At 38.8% G+C, this 26,095-nt stretch overlaps 1 protein-coding gene across 8 annotated transcripts in view; it reads right to left on the minus strand.

Annotated features, from left to right (window-relative positions):
- Positions 1-1,414: 1,414 nt before the first annotated feature.
- The window catches only part of FAM13B (family with sequence similarity 13 member B), a 59,472-nt gene continuing 34,791 nt past the window's right edge, over positions 1,415-26,095 (minus strand). For 6 of the 8 annotated variants that reach the window (XM_063413109.1, XM_063413110.1, XM_063413107.1 and 3 more), the window contains 18 exons: positions 21,256-21,297; positions 20,096-20,251; positions 18,046-18,181; positions 17,784-17,807; positions 16,698-16,765; positions 16,065-16,119; positions 15,548-15,695; positions 12,971-13,036; positions 11,699-11,909; positions 10,081-10,210; positions 9,532-9,613; positions 9,029-9,258; positions 8,606-8,689; positions 7,725-7,820; positions 5,458-5,541; positions 5,190-5,362; positions 4,670-4,771; positions 1,415-3,603 (listed from right to left, as the gene is read on the minus strand). In XM_063413109.1, coding sequence (XP_063269179.1) covers positions 3,480-3,603; positions 4,670-4,771; positions 5,190-5,362; positions 5,458-5,541; positions 7,725-7,820; positions 8,606-8,689; positions 9,029-9,258; positions 9,532-9,613; positions 10,081-10,210; positions 11,699-11,909; positions 12,971-13,036; positions 15,548-15,695; positions 16,065-16,119; positions 16,698-16,765; positions 17,784-17,807; positions 18,046-18,181; positions 20,096-20,251; positions 21,256-21,297 — 2,011 coding nt within the window. In that variant the 3' untranslated portion in view covers positions 1,415-3,479. The remainder of the gene's footprint in view (positions 3,604-4,669; positions 4,772-5,189; positions 5,363-5,457; positions 5,542-7,724; positions 7,821-8,605; positions 8,690-9,028; positions 9,259-9,531; positions 9,614-10,080; positions 10,211-11,698; positions 11,910-12,970; positions 13,037-15,547; positions 15,696-16,064; positions 16,120-16,697; positions 16,766-17,783; positions 17,808-18,045; positions 18,182-20,095; positions 20,252-21,255; positions 21,298-26,095) is intronic. The other 2 variants (XM_063413115.1, XM_063413114.1) reach the window with 2 other exon arrangements.

Here is a 26,095-nt window from a genome sequence, read left to right on the forward strand (position 1 = left end):
TGCTCCCCTTTTCCTGCAGTGCCACACATCCACAAGGAGAGCCTTCACCTTCAGGAGTTCTTCAGCCCCTGCCACGCCTTAGGCTGAAGAGAGGTGGATTTTCACAGAATACAACACAAGAGTGAGCTTCAAAGACCTGGATCACTTTCTATGAACTCACTACGAAATAAAGGCTGCTTGGTTCAGAGAAAAAGCATCCTCTGGTGTGTACAGCAGTGTGTAAGAGCAGTGTCTCCTGCCACAAACAGCAGTGAGTGCTGCAGTGCTGATTGCAGGGATGAGAGCTCCTCATGGACACAGACAGGAGCGATGTGCTGAGCTGAGGGTGCATTCACAGGCACTGAATGAGCTGTCCCGGCGGTGCTCCCTGCCCCGTGTGCTCCTGTGCTGCTCCCGCTGGGGCAGGAAGGAGCAGGCTCCCCGTGTGCTCCTGTGCTGCTCCCGCTGGGGCCGGAAGGAGCAGGCTCCCCGTGTGCTCCCCGTGTGCTCCCGCTGGGGCAGGAAGGAGCAGGCTCCCCGTGTGCTCCTGTGCTGCTCCCGCTGGGGCAGGAAGGAGCAGGCTCCCCGTGCGCTCCTGTGCTGCTCCCGCTGGGGCAGGAAGGAGCAGGCTCCCCGTGTGCTCCTGTGCTGCTCCCGCTGGGGCAGGAAGGAGCAGGCTCCCCGTGTGCTCCTGTGCTGCTCCCGCTGGGGCAGGAAGGAGAGCAGGCTCCCCGTGTGCTCCTGTGCTGCTCCCGCTGGGGCAGGAAGGAGAGCAGGCTCCCCGTGTGCTCCTGTGCTGCTCCCGCTGGGGCAGGAAGGAGCAGGCTCCCCGTGTGCTCCTGTGCTGCTCCCGCTGGGGCAGGAAGGAGAGCAGGCTCCCCGTGTGCTCCTGTGCTGCTCCCGCTGGGGCAGGAAGGAGCAGGCTCCCCGTGTGCTCCCGCTGGGGCAGGAAGGAGCAGGCTGCCCGTGTGCTCCTGTGCTGCTCCCGCTGGGGCAGGAAGGAGCAGGCTCCCCGTGTGCTCCTGTGCCATTCCCAGCAGGATCTGCAGCCCAGCCAGCCCCACGCTCCGAGCTGCCATTCCAGGAGCTGCTGGGGCCCCGTTCCCGCACAGCCTGCACAGGCAGAACACCCGAGCCACCGCCAGGGCAGCTCCTGGAACTCGGACCCACCTCACAACGCCCTGCACCTACAACAGGAGCATCAAAGACTCAGCACTGGTGTTTCAGAGACGGCAGTGGAGGAGAAAGCACGGTGAGAAACAAAGATACAAGACAATAAAGGTTAAGGTACTTTTATTATAAAAGTCTATACAATGAGCACCAGACATAGCAATGCAATTATATCTGGTTTAGTTATATATATTTCATATCTATATATCCATATAGATATATAGGTTTTGCTTTTACCAAAGTAAAACTGTTATATCACAAAATGCCTAGTTCTACCATTTATTTATTGCTCAACAAGGATGGCACAAAACACACTCGGCATAACTGTTGCCATGCTTATCTACTATACTGAATAAACAGCCAAACACTGCATAACAAACACAAAGCAGCTGTTAATTCTGAATTGGAACCAGTCTGATCACTCACTCACTTATAAAAATATTGGAATCATATAGATTTAAGCATTATAAAGGAGGAATATATTATTTAAAACATTTAAATAGTGCATATTGACATTTTGCATGTGGTATATAAAACACAAACATTCATGTACAACACTATACAGTACACATTAGTTTCAATGTTTGGATACACCCGTGTCTGCAGACTGATAGAAAAGGAACTGAAGTGTACATTGCACAATGGAACTGAATAAAATTGGTAAATGGTCTCAAGACTAGTTTAACCTCATAATTCTCTAAGGTCCCAGATCTCTTTGCAGTTAAAAAAAAAAAAAAAAAAAAAAAAAAGGCATACCACCAGTGCTCAATAGTTTTAGTGCTTTTTCTGAATGCCAAAATTACATGCCTACAAGCAGAGTAAAACAAACCAAGAAGTATTCTATAGTACACAAATGAAATCTGAGCACTAAAAATCCTACTTGCAACCTATTTCATATGCTTCATGACGGAACAGCAAGTCTCTGAGGTTATGTGCGAGCCATTTCTTACAACATGAGAAAATTAATTTTTGGTCTTTCATAAAGCAGAGTGAACCATTGCTATGTTGACATTAGCCAGTCATAAAAACATGCAGTGAGAGTAGGTGCATGCAAAACATGGCCACAATCAAGCTGATACACTGAAATAAAAACAAAAAAAAACAACAAACCAAACCAACTGAGAAAGCACCAGCTGAAATTAACATTTTGATTTTGCCAGATCAGAAAAGCTGCGGATGGCTGCTGCAGAGCAAAGCTAGTCCCTAAATCATCATTCAGCACAGCAGATGTGATACTCAAAACATTATTTAGATTCAACTCTGAAGCTAAATCATGCAAGGCCCATAAACTGTTTTGCTTACATCGTAAAGATTAGATAATGTATTTTTATTCTCCAACTGTAAAACAAAACCGTGATAACAGCAGTAATCTTTCCACTCCAAACCGACCGTTTTCCCTGTGTTGTGTGTTAACTACACTGATTTTAGCCCTTGACACCATACTCATTTCAGGTACAGTGGCATTTTAACTGTCCTAAGCCAGCTCCTTCCTGTGGAGCCACACAAGTCTGAGCCATCAGATTTCCCAGACACCAAAGTGTTCACTGTGCTCCTCAAATCTTCCGAAAGCGGAGATGCCGTATCCAATTCAGCCCAAACACTAAGTCACCACTAGCTGATAAACAACAACTGAAAAAGGGATCAAATGAACAACAATGACATGAGTCCTGTAGGCAGCATGTGATTGAACTTTTCAGTTTTCCAAGGTTTATAAGCCACTAAGAAAAGGTCACTTTCTGGTTTGTCCACTGTCCTTTATCAAGGAGGAAACGTGACTACTAATGAGCAAAATCCATAGACGTTAATTATTACTGTGTACAGGTGCAATTTAGAACACCAAAAAATCAGAGTTGTTCCACAGCAGTCCTTTGAAAGGAATTACAGTCTGTTTAAGTGTTCCAGGAATTAAGAGCTGTACCCTTAATTTGCTGATTTTTTTAGGCAAGAGGAGTAGTTCGCTGTAGCATTACAATACTAATAATTTCTTCAACAATGCAAAAGGTTGATAATAACAAAAGTCTCAAAGTTCTTGAGTGCTAAAGAAAAAAAAAAGCTATGCTTGTTTTGGGACAGGATGGATGCATCTGGAATACAAAACTCCGATGGAAACTGTGTTTGCTAAAGTTGGATAGAGCAGTCTCAAACTCAGAAACCTTATTTGCTCTCTAGACAGGACCTGCTTACCCTTCAAACATGTCCTAGTGGCACCACAGTAAAGTGCACAATCTGGATTCTCTCAACAGTGCATGACACATGAACACAAGCACCCAATAAGTACAGGGATACTATATGGAAACAGCATGTTACTCAACAGGTTGCAGCAATATAATTTAAATTGATTTTGAAGAATCTTGTTTGCTGATAAGGACTTCTAACAGCCTCAGTTTGGCTTTGATTTTCTTGTACTCTCTGTACTCATCCAGCATTGGGACCCGATCTTCTTTCTGTACGTTCCTGTGAAAAGAAAACCATCAAAATTTCAACTAAGTCCTCCATCCTGCAGCAAGCCAAACACAGAAGCACCTACAGGAAGTTATTTTAGGGCAGATGAAAACATTATTGGCAGCTTGTTCACATTCAATAATAGGCATGACGTTATATTTTAGTTTATTGCCATTAAAACTGCCATCACCAAAAAACGGAATTGAAAACCCACCAGGAATTATTCAGCACAACTGCTGCAGCACTGGGTAATAATCATTACCCTAAACACTCCTGGGAATTTTACTAACAAGACAGGAAGAGTTTCACTTCAGATCCTGTGTAGACACTACAGAAAAAGACAAATTTAAGCCAATCTACTTTTTTCACTATAAGTAGATTGACCCACAAATTGGCAGCAGAGCATTATTCTTACTGGACTACAATAAATAATCTGTTAACATGAGTAACCTCATTATTTGCCATTGAAACCACAAGGAGTTTTCTCCCAGGTTCAGTAAGTGCACGATAGTGGAATTTGTATGACCAGTGGTCCAGGAGTTTGTAGTTCAGGAGAAATACAGGAGAAGGCACAGTCAAGTGAGAGCATTTGCCACTCAACAAAGTGACCTCTCACGAGTGTTGTTAACTTTGTTCATGACATGAGACATCTCAAAAGTACAATAGGCAGCAATGCAATCCAATTTATGACAAAACAAATCCAAATAAGAAGCCTAAAAGAACTAAACAATATGGAGAAGAATAAAAATTATAAGAACCTTTACTGGTAAAGCAAATATCCACTGCCAGAACTGACCTACTGGTACATGGGGGAAATGGTCAAATTTCCCTGCCCTTTGTTACAGCACAGGGATATCACGGGGTTTTTAAAATAAAAAAATCATACTTTTCAGTAGGTATTTTTAAATGCTATTTTTTTAAAATGGAACTGTTAAAAATACACAGTTATCTCCCTCAGGAGATTATTCACACCAGATCAAAACAGATCCAATTCCAGCTGACAACATTCCAAGTTAGAAAACGTACTTGGCTACATAACAAGGCTGCAGCCCAGCCTCTGGTTTTGTGTTTAACAAACCTTCCATTCTGCTGATAAAACTCCTCTTCAAATTCTCGTAATGTCTTACGTAGCTTCTTTTTCTCAGCTCTGGCTTTCCACAGTTGCTCCAGTAATTCAGGCCTAAAAATTTCAAGTGAAAGAAAAATATGTTAGCCATATAACAGAATTCAAATTCCTCAGAAACAACTAAGCTAGCTGCACTAATAATTTATTTGTCTGGCTCATAAAGAACATGCTGTCAGTTTGAAAGTGAAATATTGAGAACAAACTAGCAGTTAATAAAGGGGTATAAATTTTCTGCTGTCTACACAGCTCAAGTAAGGCTAAAGAAGGTGTAGAAGATACTAAATAATTCACTGAGTACAAAAAGATCTTAGTCAGACATGTCAGAGCAAAGAACACTTATTCAATCCAAACACTTCCTGAGAAGTGCTGAACATGTCACTCCCTTCCACCCAACATCATAGATTTAGTATCATGACTCTAACTACAATAATTACAACTACTATAATTAAATTATCCCCTTAATTGTCCATACATAGAAGCAGCTCGGGTGCTGGAGAGTCTTAGGTCCCGGGTGAGTTTCTCTTGACCATCTTCAATATCAGACTCAGAGTTTTCAACTGGGCTTAGAACGGGCTGTGTTTGGGCAGCAGTTTTTAAGATCTCATTCAGGTCTGAAGACAAACCATCACTTTCCTCCTCTTCTTCCTGAAAGTGAAAACGGAAATTCAAAACAAATATGATGTATTTCAGTTCCCCATTACAACTGCTGGGAAGTATTTTTTTAAATGTACTGTACCTACCTTAATTTCTTCAAAAAAATGGGCAGTTTCACCTTCAATAATGGGCTGTAACATCTGCCCCCGCCTCTTGGTTGATGGTGATCCCTGAAAAAATGGAAATTTGTTTCAAAAGGTACAGTAAGACATCAAGTGCTGTTTGAAGTCAGAATTACATTGAAGTCACCCAATATTTCCTCTTTGAGATGAGTAAAAGGCTGCAAACATACTTACAGAACACAAATTAAAATAACCATACAACCCAAAAAGCTAAGATACCCAAGGTATCCTTGACACAGAAATAAATGCTGTAGCTAGTAATTTATTTTAAAATATTCCTTTTCAGACTTAAAAAGCATTTGCTCTCTCCATGTTTTGTAGAAGATTGGTAAAGTGCAATGATAGCTCTGAATTTTGTACTTATTTTTGTTCCTACCAAACCAAAGCACAGTTACAGAGGACAGAGCTGGTTATCTCCTGCCAGGCATCCACTGGGAATAATCCTGCCAGCTTCTTTTTCCTGACCACTCTGAAGCCCTGCAGTTTGGAAGTGTGAAATCAGAGCTATCTCCAAGTCCTTTGAGCTTCAGCCTAAAGCAGGTGTCCCTGTGCTGTCCAGGTGCCTCTTGCACACCTGCCATAATGTCCTGCTCATCTCTTATCCCCAGACAGCAGAAACAATCCCAACAGATGATTGCCAGACAGGAAAAAGGTGAAACATAAAAGCCACACAGACAATGACCTGTCAAAAACTTTAGTTCATGAAAGGTAAATAGTCTCCTGCTTCTCTTTCCAAAAAGGCTTCAGTGTGTGTCATTAGTGTACCAGGATACAGTAAGAGACATCTCATGGAATCAGTTGTCATATAAACCTAAAAATCCATTCTTGAAATATCTGGCACTGAATACAGACTACTTAGAAGGCAGCACTGAACAATTCTTGGCAATAAGAGAGAGCTCCTCGTATCTCTTGTAGGTTTCAAAACCTGAGAAAAAGATTTTACAGGTGGTGTCTACAGCACAGATTAGGAATCGTGTTACTGACATCTCTCCTGAATTTAAAATCCTTCTGGTGGGCTATCACCCATGCCTTTATTTCACAGCCAAAAAACCAGAATGACTATGGTACAGTTATAAGGCTACTCAGAACGTAAACTCCATCTCAGCTGAAGAGTCAGGCTTCTGAGGGGAGAGATGGGACAGAACTCAACCAGCCAAGGGCACCCCCAAAAAGCTGTGACTCACCAGTCACAGAGAAACACAACAGTGCTTAAGAGCAACCTGTGTGTATGGCGTTCAGAAAGGGATTCTGATATACAAGCCCTTAAAATTGACTGTGATGCAAATCATGTTTTTCTTTAAAAGGAGCCACCAAAAAAATGTATGTGCAAGAAAGGCAGGATCTTGACCTGGTCCCTTTATCTCAGTGTACTCCAGCTTAGAGGGGAGAGCTAAGAACTGTCAGTGACAATGTAAACAGCAGATTAAGTTCCTGCTTAGTAAGCCCAGCTACCTATGTCTGGGAAGAACTGTCTGTATGCAAAGAGATTATCTCACATCAGCTATACAGTCCCTTCCTTCCAAAAGGGTCAGCAGCCAACATCCAAACAGGTATTTTGCAAGTCTGGCTTTTGCAAGGCTTGGATGATGGCTCATGCAGAACAAAACCAGCTGCCTGTCATTCCCCAGCTGTTTTACAGGTATTATAAACAAGGTTACATCAATTTCCTTGCACAGTATGAAAACTTTTCTTCCTCATCTCTTAGAGGACTACAGAGAGAGGAGAGAAAATTCAGGAGGAAACAAAGTGAAAAATGCAGTGAAAAAGCACGGATGTTGTACAGATGCTGCAGGTGCTGGTAACATGTCTCTCTCTGGGGAAGCATGAAGGAATGAAATGGTTCTGATGGCAATCCTGTCACTCAAGCCTCTGCTGACAGCAACCTGCACTGCAACTGGTGTTACTATTCTGGGGAGGACTGAAAGTACAGTATGTCCTATGGATCCACACCTAGCACAGGCACTGGGGAACATCTCAGCCACAGCAAGTTAGCACAGCTCACTCACTTCCACAGAGAACCATTTAATTCCCAAGAGCCATCAAGGTCACAAGCAGCTTGGAACCGCTCTGTTCTCACCACTGAATCAATCAAATGCCTCAAGTACAATGACAACAATATCTTGTATTCCACAAGAAAGACGTTTCACAGAACAATGTCACTAGCTCTTCTAAAGGCAGCCTCGCAGTTCAAAAGTGGGAAAATAAATAGAAGTAGCATTTGTTTTACTCACAAGAATAGGAGTAATGCTTGCTCTAGTTAACATTTGTTTTACAAGTCTGTATCTGTCATAAAGTGGCTTCACAATATGTCTTTCTTCTCTAGTAACCTAGAGGCAGAGAAACCACAGAATTAATTATACTGGTCACTCAATCACAGACAGCAAACACAAAGCCGTGTGCTTCTCCTGCCAGGCCACCAACATTCCAACTAGGAATACAAAGCTATCTTAAATTGTGCGTATGGAAGGGGGTTTATGCAGATAAAAGGGAATAAGTGGGTGCTTTTTCATTCTCTCTCACTTTACCACTCTGTATTTTTCAGGGAAAAGTTTGACACACTTCCTAAAAATTAGGGGAGCTTCAGCACAGGCAAACCCTCTGTATTTAAATATCCATGGAAAAGAGGCAAAAAAGGGACCAAGAACTGGGGTAAAAGATGTGTGCCTGGCAATGATGATGGTTCTACAGAAATGAAAGGGAAAAAAAAAAAAAAGATGGAACTGTAAAGAAGGGGGGGAAACTGTCTTTTCATTTCTGTTTCTGTGAAATCCAGAATGACATTTCCGGTCTTTTCCCAGGAAATTCAATAATCTTGTTTATTTTTAAGACATCTCTTTGCCTCACAGACATATAAGGCATCAAATGACACCCATCACTTTGCACACTCCAATAACCTGCTGATTTCTGAAAAGGTGGCCTATTAATACATACTTTTTTCTTTTTTTAGAAGTCAGTGCAGCAAGTTCCTCAGCTGACACCATGGAGGCCAACAGATACCTTTGTGTTTTGGAGAAGGAAAAAGAAGAACCCCACACACCAGCATTACTATTGCTTGAGAGTTACTGCTGTCTATGCACACAATGACAGAGTTTGAAATAAAGCCAAGCATTACCGGCCGTCCATGCTGGCTTTCATAATACAGGAGGCTCTTCTGGAGAGATGTTTTCTCTTCTACCAAATGGTCCTTTGTCATTTTCTATCAAGAATAATTAGCATTTAATCAAACACAAGTCACTTTTACTCGCTGTACAGATGCCTAAGCCAAACTTAGCTTAGTCAACATTATACAACCCACCTTCCTCCATTTAAAGCTATTCAATATTGTCAGCACATACTTGTAAATATTTTAATGTAGAGCAAGGAAAATGTGGTCCATGTTGACAATTTCCCCACTGAGTCTGAAATACGCTGGCCTGGCAAAGGGCTGCTAGCCAGAGGCATCGTGGTGTTGATAAAGGGGTATCTCAAGTGTCTGCCAGTGCTCTATTTCTCCCTTATTCTCTTAGGAAGGGCCTATCCATAACCTTATCCTTACCTTTATATCTTCTGGTAAACATCTCTCAACTCGTTTTTCCTTTAATCTTTTCAAAATGAGTTCAAGTGTAGCCTCCTTGGTGGGCTTCTTCTCTTTCTGCACAACCCGCATCTCATCCTCATTTTCTTCATCCTCTTGGTCAAGAGAGGAACCAAAGCTTTTTGGAAGAGTGTTACTTCGTGGACGTGTTTGAGGTATGAATTCTCCCTCTGAGCTCCTCTGCTTTGCATCTGAAATGGGGAAAATTGCTCAATCCAAAGGTTTAAAAGAAATAATAACACTCTCAGTTCATTTAACTGCAAATACAGGAACATAGCAATTTGCATAGGGAAAGTTTCTCTCCTAAAGAACTAAGCCATAAGAATAATTTGATTTTTGAATAGTAGAGAAGGTAGAAATGAAACATTTTTGTGTGCTGTGGAATTTTACTGAATGACTTGGCCATTTCAGTCATGGAGATAATTTCTGTTGGTAGAGAATGAGAAGCTGTAGCAATCTCTTACCTTTTATTTGCTTTCTCAATTTGGTAAGTTCAGTCATCCATTTTAAAACTTTTGGATTGGCTGCAATATCACTATAGGAGGGCTGAAAAAAATACAAATAAACGAGGTATTAAAACAAACACACTAAATCTTGTTTATAATACTTCTTTCATGATTTGGTAATATTTGTGACGGTGAACGTAAACAGTTACAGGAATGCCACTCAGTATCAGATCACATCTCAGTGCCAACATAAGGACAACACTTGTGAAAATAAAACTGAAACAACTTCAGCAGCTGAACCAGAGAGTGGTAAGACACTTCTGCTTTTTCACACATCTGATCTGAAAAGCCCTCAAGTCTCACAGCAGAACTGTCACTCTGTCCTCCTTTGGCTCTGGCATTCTGGCACATTTTCTAATATTGCTGTTGCTCAGCTCCCTTTTGCAGACAGCAGTGTGTAACAAAATTCTCATTTGCATACACAGTTATTCAGTGATGAACTACAAGAGTCACTCAGCCCTCCCAAGCAGTCCTTTATCCTGAGTTAAGACAGAAGTGCTAACCTACCTTACTGTTTTTCTCTTTTTCGAACTGTTCCTCAAATTGCTTTATTTTTTTCTGTAATTTCTTTACAAGCTGATAAGGTGTCTTGTCTTCCCTTTTGTCATCTTTTGAGCTAAATGATGCTCTTCGTGTTCTGTTTAAAAACATTTTTAAAATGTCATTTAGATAATTAAATGAGTGCAAACAACATGAATACTATAGTAAGAGATGAAAAATTACATATTTTTCTCCAGTTCATAATCCATTAATTTCAAGTTTTCAGAGCTATTTACTCAAACTGCTTTGAGCTGCTGCCTTCAAAATGTGATGTTATTTTTGTCTCCCTAATATCAGTAATACCCACAACAGAAAAACCGTATTTAAAATTCAAGTGTAATGTACCTTCAATTGTCAACTTTCAGGTGCTTGGGCTATTTACCTAAGTTACTGTATACTCAGTTGTTCTTCAAGTACTGGGCACAGAAAAAAGCCCAGGCTAGAAAATACCACTAAACAACCCTTGGTAATGAAATAGCTTCACTCAACTGTCTCAGGCAAGTTAAGAGATACTTAAGCCAAAACGTACCCACATACTTTGTTAGTCTTACTAATAAATTACTTAAATTTTACTAAGAGACTTCTAAAGCATGTGGGTTTGGTTTTATATCATCTTTCACACAGCTCCTTGACATTTGCTGCTCTTGCAAAGCATTTTTGTTCCAAGACTGACATGAGATTTTTCCAGAACACTTATACAAGGTGCCTGAAACATCCCTCAACACAGCCAGTGGCGTCTATGCAGTTCAAGATATTAGCAATACTAATCTAATAATCTACTAGAGCAGATCCTTATTAGTTTCAGAATGAGGAGAACAGCTCATTATCATCAGGACTTTTCTGCAGGTCAGTCTTCTTCATCATTTGAACAGTACTTGTTAAATATCTTCTATGCCTAACTGGAGAAAACTTGTACAAGGATGTTTTTGCATCAATAAATCTGTCAGACAAACAATTGGAAACTCTAGACTTGTTCCAATCTCCTCTTTCAGGTTTGCTTATTTTCATGAGATTATCTCTTCCCTAAAAAGCCTAAAAATTCTTCTCAAATTCCCTTTCCCAGTAACAGTAGCAGACAGTACAGGCCACAGGTTATTTACAGTTTTAGAGAGTCACACTGCCCAGTTCATACAAACAATCTGCAGCTTGTTTAGTGACAACTCTACTTTAACAAACTAGGTTAAAAAAATACAAGATAAAAAAGCCAGAGCTTACATAAAATCACAGACCAGAGCCCAGCAAAGCCTGGTAAACAAAGGATAAAAATAGGACTTTCAGCCCAGGAAGTGCCATTTGTCCAAAGCCCTGACCAAATGCCAGGCAAAGCTCTGCAGTCTTGTCCTATTTTTATCCTCTTTCCCTCAGCATCTGTCAGTGGCTACTTGGAGAGCCACGATCCCACCCCAACTGAACCTCTGCTCTGTCTCACTCCAGCAGTTCCTGGGCAGCCAGAGCAGCCAAATGCTACGTTTGACCTCGGCCTTCAGTTCATTCAGACCATGAAAACCCATGGCAATCTCCAGCAGTTGTATTTGCATCCTGGCAGTAACACTTGCTGCCCACCAGACTGTGTTAAAATACACACCTAACAAAAGAAAGTGCTTTGGATGAAGAGTCTAACGTTTCTGGATCATGTAAGAAACGCTGGCTTTGCCCAAAATCCAAACTGCGATGTGACAATATGGGATGACAGTCCTCTTCCAATGGATGATTAGTCATCCTCCCAGCCTGTGGAGAAAGCTGAGCTTCTCCAGATTCACTGTCCTCCTGCCAAGACTTGAAAGCAGGAAATGGATCTAGAAGATAAAAAAAAGACACAACTTTTCTGTTAACAGAACTATAAACAAGAGTTGAAACAAAAACGTGAACCCAATGCTTAGTCTTGTATGCTCTAGAGGATGTGGTGTCATACACAAAGTGAATAAAAACAGTGAAATACATCAGAAAGCTACAAATTCTGTCATATAACCGAAAGAAAAAGGCACTGAAATGAAGTATGCACACTAGGATCCCTTTTTCAAAGTGTATCTTGGGAGTATGCATTTCTGAGCAGTTCAACAGTGTAAAAGAGCCTTATTTATGTATCAGAAATATAATATAAGAAGAATATGTTTATTGTCCATTGCAGTATTTTGCTGTGGAAATTAATTTTCATACTGTACACATGTACTTTGAAAGGCTGTCTTCTTGGTTTTGAAGAAGGTAATTCTGACAGTACCTCTTTAGGTACAATGCCCATTTGCTTAAAACTTTTTCAAGGAGTATTTCTGGGGTTAATAATAAAATCTATCTTGACACCACTGAGAAAAAGAGATTTCTTAATTTGTGGAAGGTGATTTTTAGGAGGGAGATTCCAAAACAATCAATTCTTTCAAATCCCTATGAAAAGCACCTTGCTAACGTCCCTTAGAATTCTTTGACATGTTTTTTTTTGCTGTCTAAAAAAAAAAGCTAATATAGCCTTTCAATTACTTTAATTTAAAATCCCACCCCCCTTTTCCTTTCAGAGTTGCCTGGGTTTTTTCTAGTTCAAATCAGAAATTTGAAAACTGGGTTCAAAGTGTGCAGAACAACAATAAAACCCACAAAGTAATCTTTAAAAAAAAAATTAACCCTTGTACCTGCTTTCCATTGCACATTTACTACGTATGATTGGGAATTTTTTTGAGGTTTTCAGCTGTGATCTTGCCTGTTTGCACAGTACAAGATACAAGAAGGGGATCTTTTTGAATCAACAAAAAAACTGCAGATCAGAATATTCCCAAGATATAAGGGACAGCAGGTGAAGGGTTAGTTAGAAAGCAAACCATCAACTATCAAAAGGCAGATAACTGAATGTATGGCGAACCATACTTACCCTCCCCTTCTCTCTGCAGATGCATTGTTTTGAAATCAATGAGGGGGAAAGTGATAGGGCATGGCGCTAATAAAATGAAAAAGAATGGCAAAAATACTGAAGTGAACACACAGCACAGTCAGAACAAACTATACATAACATGTAAAGCAGGAAGATACAGTACCAGGGAAAAACATCCCATCTTTTTGGACCAGGCCCTGAGCACTCTCAGCTTCCAAGCAATTCCCATGGCAGGTAAGGATGCTCAGTTCTCAGCCAATTTGAACTTTTTACTGGAAAGGTTTACAAAGAACTGGTAGAATAGTGAAGACTTATTGCAGTTTAATAAGAGACTCATGCATCCTCACATGAACAAAAGGCAAGCTCTAATGTTTTTCTCAGAGCTTGGAAATAACAGAGATGGTGGTGATTTCCAAAAAGCAGGGCAAATGCAGAAAAAATATTCAGGAATACACATCAACCATTCTGCATTTTCACCTTGGGCCAGCAGGCATTTAATGCTGATTTTCAAGAACTCTGTGGCATTCAGGCCTTTGAGTTTTCTATTAGATTGGCTTTAGTAACCCAAATTTATAACTGAATTTGGATTAGTACAGATTTCTTAACAAAGTCGCTCTTCTTCAATGGAATGCCACAAGGACTTGCAGTGCCTTGGAAGGCAGAGTTCCTAAAAATCATCCAAAACAGGACTGAAGACTAGTCAATGTTCAAATACTTCACAGTGAAATAAGACCTCTTGCAAAGAACATGATTTAATACCAAGAAGTTATAATATAAATGTATAAAGAGATACAATGCTTTATTTTCAAAACAAGGGTCAGAAAGCTATTTGGGGAAGTAAAACCAAAAGCAATTTCCTGAGCAGATTCAAGGAAATAATGAAAATGGATGCCACAAACCTTCTGAGAATACATATTAAGTCATCTTAACACAAATAAAGGATGCAACAAAATGTAATATGCAAATAAGCAATTAAACTAAAAAAAAAACCACTGAAACATAAGCGAGATTTACAGGGTTTTTTCAGCTTTTTACAGGGTTTTTTTAGCTTTAGACTGTTCTTAACTTGGGCAACAAGAATGAAAATCTGGACTCAAGTGTCTTTAGGTGCCTGTAATTTGATTTCTCTGTGCCATGACATACTCTGAAAGTGCAGTTTGCTAGGGCTCAAGAGTACCAACCAGCAAATATTGTACAAAACCAGCTCTCAGAAGAAGCCAATCACAAGTTGCAAACTTCATTATTTGCAAAATAATTAAAAGGGTTAAAAGGGAACTGTGGACTCATGAAGGCAATTAATTCACAAGACAGTCAACAGCAATGACAAACTAACAATCAGTTCTCACCACTTGAGCTTCAGGACAAAGCTCTCTGTGCTGACGTGTGACAGCTCTAAGCTGCACTGATACAGAACACACATTCCAGCTTTACTTCCCGCATTTTAATATTTCCAACACTGCAGCCACAAGTGCAGTGATTCTTTGTTACCAGTGTCTTGCTGAAGTTTCACTCTGACACTTAAAGGCATCTCAAGGAACAGCTGTCACTGGAAGGGCCTGCTGAAAGTTAAAACCTTGTCCCTGCACAGTTTACCTGCACCATATCTATCAAGTTGTATTCCAAGTTTTCCAAACCAGAAACAAGTGGCCTGTGGCCACTGCACTGTCAGTGACAGCTCACAGTGGTTCAGCAGCTTAGACCACTTGCATTTTTAAGGTGTGATGACTCCAAATATCACCACCAGGCAGAGGGAACACGATATAAGGAAGACATAAAAATAGAAGTATTTTGAAAAGAAAGTATTGGCAAGAGTGTTTTGCTCTGGTTACAAAAGGCTTATGGTTGTTTTAAGTAAAACAAAAGTCTTAACAGTTATTACTGGACATTTGAGCAATAAAATTCAGTCAAGTCACAAGTTCAGGGGACTGCTAAGCCTGGAAGGCAGTGAAGAGTAAGGTCACAAACATAGGGAACCCTGTCTGAGAGAAAACTAATACAAGTATTTTTCTTTTTCTAAAATGCAGACCATGGAAAGAGAAGGGGCACAGAAAAAAAACCATCTGCAACTTTAGCTTTTATTTGAAAATTTAGAGCTGCTTCAAGTTGTCCAGTGACAAGGAAACCAAAACAACTGACAGATTTTTCAGAAAAATTGAAATATGAACTGCTGTGTTTGGCAGGTTAGTGATTTTAAGTCAAATTCAGTCAATTCAATAGTTTACATTTAATAAAGACTAGACACAATAAGAATTTTAACTAAATTATATAGTTAGACAAAGTGTTTTTAAAGACTTGGATGAGAGACTCAGTGTCATGGAACTTTAAAAACAATAAACAAAAACAAAACATGCCACCTAGAATGAAACTTGGACTATTTTGCTTTCTTCAGTTTTTCCTTAGATTTTTTAAGGTCCTTAATGAAGTTGCAGATGCTTCTAAAACAAGATGAGACCTATGTCATGACTTGGTTAATCTTACCACGTGTACAGGAACTTGTTGTCTGCTGCTTCTACTTTGTAAATTGTTTTATTTATCACTCCTCCCTAATGATACTGTGAGCTAAAGAGTGAAAATTACCTTCCCATTTGTCCCCATCAGATACATTCTTCAGGTCCAGATGCGGTACTTGGACAGCCGGAGCCTCCTCGGGAACACTGACGCTGCCATCCCCCAGCACCTCTGAATCAGTGTTTGCATTGAGATCACAAGCCTTGCTACTTGAATCCTGCATTTAAAGAACAGAATTGTTTTATTATTACTTAACAGCTGGAAGTCAGGTACTTAATCAGTTCCAGCGCTTCTAAAAATTTTAAGACAAAAAAAAACCTTTCCAAACCTGAGAATTACAAATAGAGACACACACCCCAACAGCAATTATTTACATTACAAAACATTTCTTACATGGGATGCATAAGAATAAACTGTGCTGTCCTAAGTTTCTGTGAAGTGACATGATGAGATCTTTAACAGAGGTCTTGCAAGCCTTGCAGGACCAACCACCACAAGATGTTAAAAGCTAAATTTACTGTGTTACTTCACAGTTGAATTTCTTATAAGATGCTGTGTATCAGTATATAAATGAAATCTTTCTTACCAGAAATGCCTCTGAAGATACTCCATCATTGCCATCAAGCAATATACTATTTTCCCTAAAAAGAAGACACAGACCTCGTTATCATTTTAAATGGACATTATCATTTAAATGGACAGTAAACACTATACACTCCCTATATATATATATATATATATATTATTTTTTCCCCCACAAACTCCATGCAGTTTTAGCAGATAGGCAATGTTTTTACTTAAGGCAGTAATTAAAACTCTGGGAAATAAAAGTTATATTACTTTTTTTTCACTCTCTGATATTCACATTGAATTTCAAGTTGTAGCATGTAAACAAACAACAAGACTTGAACAAAGTTGGAAATAAAAACAGCTCAGACCTTCACTCTCAAATTGAGAGTAAATATTTTAAAACTCAGCTGAATAAAACTGAAATTTCAATCAGTGCTGAAGTAAAGCTGCAAATTAACAAAGCCTTCTGGCTAGTCACTGTTGCTAACATTAATTTTTCAATCGTTAAGAGCAATAAAATGTGCCAGAATATTTTAATGAAAATAGATTTTTATTCTTCTCTTTCTCTTCCCAAGAACATAGGGTTGTTCACAAAAAAACCCCTATAGGTTAATTATATAGATTTGTATGACTACAGAAAAACACAAACCTTTCACTATTATTTTCTCCATCAACATCTTCATCTTCATCACATGGTTTCAGTAATATGTCTGCAGTCTGTTGGGAAAAAGTATGTTTAGAAAGATTTGGGAATGGCTCTCTCAACAGAAAACATTTCCATAATCATCTCTGACCACAAAACGCCCTCAAGAACTAAAAGCTTCTCTGTGGGGATGGAAATCACGTTTTTTAACCATGTGACAATTTTATACCTCAAGTAAGGCCAGTGACCAGGTGTTTTAATCACCAGATGTTTTAATGACTTTCCATCTTCAGAAAAACCATTTTTATTATTTCAGAGCACATCACAATAGTGAAAAGCACTAAGGAAACATTTTGTTTTAATTAAAAATGGAGATTCCAGATGACTTAGTTTCACTGTGCTAAGGCACCCATTCCCATCTTTTCAAGTTCAAAGACCCATTAAACTCTTCTAGTTAATTTAAGTCTACTAACAATAGGTTTGCTTATCTGGTTATCTTTCAGGAAACCCTGAGGAAGATTTATGGACTCACAGGCAAGAAGCTGAAAACCACTGCAGAAACTCCTCTACACATGTGTAACAAAACTTCTCCACCCACAGAATTCACCATTCACAATTGTTAGCAAATAAATAAGGAACTATAGATTGGATTTTTTTCATTAGAAGGGCTTATCTGACAGCTGCATATGTGCTGGTTGATACAGAGTGGAAGAAGCCTCTCTTCTCTTGTACTTTACTGTTATCCTTGATTTAATTTTTGTCAGCATGTATTTTAAAGAATTCCTTGATTGCATCAACTAGGGAAGAGATAAAGATGTGCTGAAAAGAACAGGACATTTCTGCCTACCACAGAAGAAACTGGAAATAGAGAGGAAAGGCTGTAATTAGCTAATGACAAAACCACGTCTTCCTAGTACAAGCACAACCAAGAGACAGCAAAGTCTCAAGGTGACTGCTGCCCTTTCCTGATCCATTCAAGGTGACTGTGAGCTATGCTGCAATCTCAGCTCTACAGCTTCTGCTGCTCAGGAAGCCTTCACTAAAACAGATGCTGCTCTAACCAGAGCTGTGCTGCCTCATACAGCGACTCACCTCAGCAGAAGGAAGGGCTGGTGTCTGTGAGAGAAGAATGGAAAAATATCAGTCAGGGTCCAAACAAGTCACACCAAAATAGACAAAAATTTCTCAGTGCACATGGCACAGCAAGGAAACCAACTGACTGCACAGAGCAAGAGCACAATGCTACATCAGAGTAATGTAATGCTGCACCAGAGCTCTTAGGAAAACTTGGATCTCTAGAGCACTAAAGTTCCAGCAACTTATGATTTGATATACAGGAGACTCTTGCTCTCACCTGAATGCTTTCTTCTTCCTCAGTTACAGTATCATGTTTCATAGCTTCACTGTCTACATCAGTGCAAACCAACACTTCAGAGCAGTCTCCTGTGTTTTCACTGCTACCAGTGCCATTATCTTCAATAACATCATTCCTAAAGACACAAACAGAAGAACTTTAGAAACCTGTTGTTACACCTTTAAAAGAAAAAAAAATAAACACTTCTTTACCTTTCCCCTTAAACATTATCAAACATCAGGATGTTTTTTGTTTGGGTTGTTTTTTTTTTTTTTTTTGAACAGAATTATTTCAACATGTAGGCAAAAATTAATTATTTATGTGATGTTTTGTACATCCATACATGATGGACATATTAAAAGGGATTTATTTGGTTCTTGTCTGAAGGGCCAGGCGTACACCCCACACTTACCATACCAACCTAAGGAATTCAAACACAACAGCCAGAAGCAACAACATCCAGAAACCACAGTGGCTCAATGACATTGCTGAGGCTACACTCCTCTCAGTACTGAAGCCAGTTAGTTTATAGCTACTGTCACTGTGTTCCCCTCCAGTGAGAAACCCCATTATTTCTAACATTTAATCTGCTGAGACTTCAACCTAAGACATGTAACATTACAGTCAGGTTAAAACTGATTGACACCATATTTGTATTCACATATATTCTTTTATGTGCCACCACCCCATTACCACATGACTCTGTCATTCATCACAAGCCTTTGAATTCTTTGCCTTCCTTCTCCTCACTCAAAAAGAATTCCAAACCACATTAAGAAAGCTCCTTGTCTATCAGATATAGAGATAATAAACAGGATGGGTTGAAAATTAACATTCTGACTATTTTTTTCTTAATTCCAGCCATTAAGTTAGTACTAAGAAATTGGCACTGGATCACTGCTTTTTTCAGTTCTTAATTTAACTGTGTATTTGCCTTGTGCACAGCCTGCTGCTTTAAAGAACCCAGACACTCCCTTGAAGAACGATATCATGTATCCTCTCTCACAGTTAATCCACAGTGGAATGATGATCAGAAGCTTTTGGAACTGTCCCTGTGCCAGAGGAGGATACTGGTTTCAAACCGGCAGTGGTGGCACTTGGAGCCTCCCCCTCTGAGATCAGCCAACCTTTACAGCACTTACACTGGCACTGAAAGAATTCAGCTGCTACAGGGCTGGGAGGCAATTACCCACTTACAAATTACTTCAAAGACATTGAATCCTTAGCACTAAAACTCAGATTTAATTGATCATTACCAGCAATGATTATTACTTTTATGATCCAGTGCAAACTTTACTCTTGTCTTCTAAAGATTGAACAGTTTAGAAAAAAGCATTTGACTCGCTGAACACTTCATGTATTTCAGGCTCTGTTCACATATTCCAGCTCTGAGCAACAAAGAAACTTAGGTACTGAAATCTTAACAACACATTTTTGAAGTCTGGGTATTAATCATGACTACTTATTTTTAATGAAGTACCAAAATGTACCAGCTTCCAAATGCTGCCATGGCAATCACTACACTCAGAATCTGGCCTGATTTACAAGAAAAATAAAATCTGATCAAATAAGTTTGGAACTCCATGCAAATAGACCCACAGTGGTCATTCTATCCATTTTTGGCTGTTTCACTGACATTGGCAGCCAGAGCAGTAAAGCAGCTGTGTTGACATGGAAAGACAGGGTTATGAAACTGAAAGAGAATCCACAATAGCTTTAATATGTTAAAGTTTTGTCAAAAGTCACATTGGTGAGATAAGAATAAAAGCACTTGAGTAAATATAAATTCCTGTGCTACTTGCACAGAATTCAGCAGTAAAGCAGATGCACTTCATGGCATTTTTAGCTACAAGATCAATTTAAAATATTTGCCTCAAGAGCTATTGATTACTGGCACCTCATGGAAGCTGACTTGCTTTAAAATAGATAAAACTGAAGTCAACAGCCAAAGTTGTGACTTTTGGGTTGAGGTGGGGATTTGAGAAGGTTTTTTTGGAGGAGTTAAGATACACAATCCCACAGAATTCAAGAAGATACAATAAAATCTTACTGGTTGTTAGATCCTTCCTCATCTCCACTGGGATTTTTTGTTTCATTGTTACAGCCCAGTCGTTGTTGCTGTATATGTTTCAGATCGTTATCCAAGCTGCTCTGCAGGTCGAAAAGATGCTGTTCCACAGCTGCTCTGATTGTTCTTTCTAAAATGCTAGAAAGAATAAAAGACAGAAAAGTTCTATTAAAAACTCTATTTTTGCATTGATCACCTACACAGAAAGGCAGAGATAAACTTTACCTGACAGGAATCTTTGATGGCAGTATTTCAAGGCAAAACAGACTAACTTTTCCAAAAGTGGAAATTACTACACTTATTATTTTTGAATCTGTAAGATTTACATAAAGTATTATGAAGTTTATGAACAATATTTTAAAAGTAATCAACACATTACAATAACTAACCTACTTTTTAACAACTATACACAAAAACTTATAAAAGCCTTCTATATGAATGTGACAGTAAAATCCTGTGTGTGTAACAGGTCAGAATCAACCCTGGAGCAGGTTCCACTTTATCACATGTGGCTGCACCCTCCCCTGAACAGGACTGTCATCTTAAAAGGCAAAAGTCAACAAATAGCAGAGATAATCAGCAAGTATCTGCTGAAGGACACAGGATATACCCAAAATTTCATCTAGAAAAGAAAAATATTCTTTAAAAACAGACTACTCTGCTTGAGCACCTCTCAGGCAGCTCATCCCCGACACACAAGAGGCCTCTAAAAATCCTCCTGTAAAAATCTTAAACTATTTAATCCCATTTTAACTCTGAAATTGTGCTTTTATTTTTCTTCCACGTTTGTACAAGGAATTCCACTGAACTGTACTCAGTATCACTGGTGCTAAAATGACAACATGAATGCTATTATAAGATAAAGCAAAAAACTTATGATGTATCTAAGTGCAAAACCAAAGTTTTGCACTCTGGATGCAAGCACCCTCTGCTCTCATGCTCCTGTAGTCAACAACACTGACGGGCATTTGGTATTTCCTGCATTAGTGTTAAATGACAGCAGTGAAATCCTTCACACTAAAATATGTTCCTTCATAACTGTAATCAAACCTACTGGGTTTTTTTTTAAAGGATACATAACGTCTATGCATGATCTAGAGTAAGAGCACAATTCAAACATTTCATATTTTCATTATACTTACTCTGCAGAGGCTGGCAAGATACTTATGGGAGAGATATGAGCACTGCAGAAAAGAAAAAAAGAGTTAATACAATGCAATAAACTTATCACACTAAATAGAAGTCTTGAAGTCAACAGAAAGCAACCTAAAAATATTTAAATACTGCATGTGATGCAGTTAACAGAAGTAGAATAAACATGTAAGGAACACCCTGCTTTGCAGTCCTTTATTATTTAAATGACAAAATCTAAAAGGAGCACCATCACAAGGCAGAAAATTGTAGAAGTAGCAATGCAGATTTTTCACTCTCAAGAGCCAATATTTGTTGTGTTACGAAGCTCCAAGCTCTCAGATGTGTGGTCTTTCCCATGGGAAATACTAATCATTTTGTAGTCAAACATTTCCTGACACCTTGCTTAAGAATGCAGATTTTAACACTGCTGCCTAAAGCAAATTCCAAATTACCCTGCTTTCCTCCACAGGTTCTTCCCACTGTTGCGTAATTTTGTTCTGCAAAGCTCAACAGATCTAGGCTCTCTGAGCACAACTACAACATTTCATGTAGAAGGCAGATTTTGGGACAGAAGCCTCACTTTTGTAAAGTATCTGGGAATCTCCAGGCAAAGCCAGTGCAGCCTGGAATGTTAAACTACTCGAGAGGGTGGAAATCAACATAATTAACACAAGTCATTAATTCATGTGTGTGTGGTCCCTCTACAATTTTTCATTAATATGATTAAAATTTTATTATAAACAGAATACTTAAAACTTCAGACAAGGTGACAGTAAAGAATAAAAGATGAGAAATCTACTATAAACAGCCATGGGTTGCAACACACACACCTCACTTAGAAAAAAGTAAATATTAATTTCAGCTTAACTTGGAGGCACGGAGAGAGGTAAAAAAAGCCTTTTTCTTTCTATTATAGATAACTAGGCTCAAAAAGCTGAAAAAGATTATATTCTACTCCTTACCATGCAACAATACTGTTGCCAAAGTTGATTTAAAATATTATTTTCATGAAGACACAAGGTAAACCCTGAGACACAAGGGAGCTTGCCATTCCCCTGGAGAACTCAGCAAGTTATCACCTCTGTGAGGTGCTCTATCAGTTTTGCCTGCTATGAGCCTTGCCTGCACTAAAAACTGCAGTCTCTCTGTTTACCCAAGAACAGTTTCAACACAGCAAAGAATACCTTGGTCAGAACTTATGAGGTTTATTAGTAGTTCCACCACCTCAGAGAGAGAAATCACCTCGAACAGATGTTCTATTTTTCCTTCCTCCAAGTAGGTGAAACACAAGCAATAAAGGGCTTTCAATTAAACTTAAGCTGGTAAAGAAAGTGGTTAAAGTATTTATTTAAAAATAACTGTACCAGTTTGCCTTAGATACCTTGTACTGGGCCAAGAGCAGAGCGCATAGCATTTAAACCCCATATGGCACAAGTGAACGAGGAGGTGCTCATAGATGCTTTTAATTTCTTTTCTTCACTTTTTTTTTTAACGGAAACTGGCTGACAAATCAAGTTCATCTCATGATTTGTGTGTGTGTTTGCCTGGTAAAAAGGCAAAGCTGATCTATTCCAAATACATTGACAGAACAGGCAGCACTCAACTACTATTTCAAAACAGACATAGCTTTGGGAAATTAAAACACCTGACACAGAAGCCAGATCTTATAGCCACTGATTTCAGAGCTGCAGATCAAATAACTGAGGAGGAACACGCTGACATTTTGTGTTTTTCTTACGAACAAAAAAATGGCAGGAGGTAGCTTACAGCTTAGGATATTTACACTTCATTTTTATTTCCAGGCACAGAAGTTCAGCGTAGCCCTACCACCTGTACGAAGTCGATTTTCTGATAAACATACTTTAGATTAACAATACTTTAAATAAAATATGAAAATATGAAAATATAAAGTATTACCTACGTGAACAAGGAAAGAGAAAAGAAGCACGATCTTGGGAAAAAATCCCAGTAATATTTCAAAATATGAAAAGTGTACTTTTAAGTATCCATCTCATTAAGTTCTACAAAAGTTGCATTATAAAAGGTATGCTTGAATTCTAAAGGTACAAATACATAATTGCGTAGATTGAAATTGATTTCCTATTAAAATAGTCACTCCTTGGACAAAGTGGGAGAAAAAAAATGAGGCAATTAGAGCACAGAACACTGCAACACCCTAATTGCAAAAGAGAGCAAGAAAAAATCAGTCAAGGGCACAAGTACAAACACTATTTATAGGAAACTGTGATGACTTGAAATCCTTTTATTCTACCACTTGAGACAATGAGGGTATGTGTCAAGAATTGGGAGAATCAAACTCATCTCCAAAGAATCCAGATGATTTCAGACATGGTTCAGAACAGAATTTTCCATCTTAGTGTGCAACCTTCAGCCCCCAGCACAGGACGGTTCTCAAGTGCTTTTACTCAACACATTTGGGAGCATTAGATGTACTCAGCAAAAGCTGTGCATAAATCAGCAGTATTACAAAGCCTAAAGAATCCTCTTACTACATGAAGAATATCTTACATCTTCAATGAATCCCTCAGTAATTAAGTACTTTCTGAAACAAATGTGACAATCTGAGGTTAAAAGCCATTACAACTTCTGAGCCCACCTACCACAGTTCAAGGATACTTTTTAAAAGCTGTAATTTATAATACCAGACAGAGCCCTAACGCAGCATGACACAGCAAGACACACAAAGGTAAACATCTTTGTTTCATAATGCTAACTCCCTCCTGAGAATCCCTTCGGCACTGGCTCCCTATCCAGAAAGGTCCCGATAAAAACATATCTTGACTAGAAAAAAACATTAACTGGAGATAAAACAAGCCCAAGTTTTCCTTGAAATAATAATAAGAATACACAGATTCTTATTTCTCATTAAAACAATCACTTGTGACATTATTTCATTTTGTATCTCCAAACCACATTTAATCTCACATAATTTTAAAGTTAAAGCCTTACTTGCAATCATATCAAAACAACACTTTCTTTTCATATATTTACCTGTGCAGCAGAACTTTGCAGGCCATCCTGATTATTTTTGCTATCCCGAAAGAGCACTTCATGTAAAAATGCTTCATTTGGAAGGCAGCAAAGCGTGCTGTGGGCTGCTGGCTGTGCATGCTGCTGCCTGTGCTCCGGGGGCTGCCTGCGAGCGGCACCTCTGGAGTGCTGCACTAAACCCTGCAGTCTAAATAGAAATCGACTGCAACATGAGGTCACTCCTGACAATAAGCTGCCCAATCAACACTTGAAAGCCCTCCTAACGTGTTGTTTACCGATTTTCCAGGATGGAAGGAAGAAAAAGTATTTGGATGCTAAAAATAGCACTATGTTAAAATAATAATGAATTTTCTAGCAATTTAGGTAGCTCTTCTATGCAGTCAGCTAGACCATGCATTTTGTCTCTCTTGGCAGGTGTTAATAATATCACTTGTCTCTGACCAGAGCTAATTAAATCACAAAAGGGTTAACAAAAATATCAGAAGCAGTGAGGATGTTGCCCTTGTCACTGCATTTAGTAGAAACAAAGCAAACTGTTTGTTTATACAACTTATTGCCTGTCATATCTCATATTTTTACACACACAATTTTGAAAACTCCAAAACCAAAGAGTTTTTATATTAAGCTTCTGACTGACAACATTTGAGATGAACTGCCCAATTAAAGCAAATACTGCTTGGCAAGGCTCAGGGATGAAAAATTTGGAATAATGACAGAGAAGGATTGTAAAGTACTTATTTCAACAGTATGTCTTAAAATTCAGCTGCAATGCTGAGTCAGTAATTCTTTACTCCAAAAGTCAGGACAGCAGAAAGAGCCATGGGGAAAAGGCTTCTGGTAAAGGAGAACAAGTTTCCTTTAGGTGCTCAACACCAACCTGTGAGCAACAAATGCTCCCTGCTGGGTAATGGGCTCAAAGATCACTCCACAGGTTTATTAAAAATACCATTTTCAAGCAGTCACTAAACAAAAGTGCATTAATGATTATCCACATTCTCACAAGATCTCAAAGTCAAATTAACACCATGCAGTGCAGGAAGGTCAGAGGTTTCAGCAAGAGCAAACAGAATGAGTAGAGAAAAAAGGCAGTGAGCAAAATTAGAAGCAAGTTATAGTCCAAATAACAAGAAGGAAGGTCAGATGCCCCATTGTACAAATCAAGATAAACAACCTCTTTTAGTTCTCTTCACAGAGTCTGACAACAGCAAAGAGGCAACAAAATCCCAGCTTAAAGAACTGCAAGAATCATGTTTAAGATCTACTTCTTTTCCTCCTTCCTGCATAAGCTGCCACAAGCTCTACATCAGGACAAAGATAAATAATCCAAATAAACTTGCATTAACATTTGCTTTCTTAATTACTATTTTTTTACATCAAGAAACTAAGACCAAAAAAAGGCCACTAAATGCGTACAAAAAAGCCATTAGGTTTGACAAAATATTTACAGTACTTAAGAGTGGTTGAAAGTTTAATAAAAAGCACTTTCTCGTTCACTTTATTTCTTTTTAAATATTACCTGTAGTTGTTCTGGTTTCACAGTCAAAATTCTGCTTCTTCTAAAGGATTCCTCCTTATCCTTCCCCACAAATTTTGTAAAATGCCAACCATAATTAATGCATATTCATTTTTAATTAACATTAAACATCAAGTAAAAATATATTTCTCTTCAGGCTATCCAATTTAAATTCTCAAACATGTTGAGTTTGTCACTACTGCTGTGTTTACACATTCCAGGAGCAACCTAATACCTATGAATAGTTAATTTTTTTAAAAAATAATTCAAACTAAAAAGAAGCTTTATTACTGATAAAGATAATTAGTGTTTAAAATATAATT

This window comes from Prinia subflava, chromosome 16, assembly GCF_021018805.1.
Source record: "Prinia subflava isolate CZ2003 ecotype Zambia chromosome 16, Cam_Psub_1.2, whole genome shotgun sequence".
In the NCBI taxonomy this organism is placed as follows: Eukaryota; Metazoa; Chordata; class Aves; order Passeriformes; family Cisticolidae; genus Prinia; species Prinia subflava.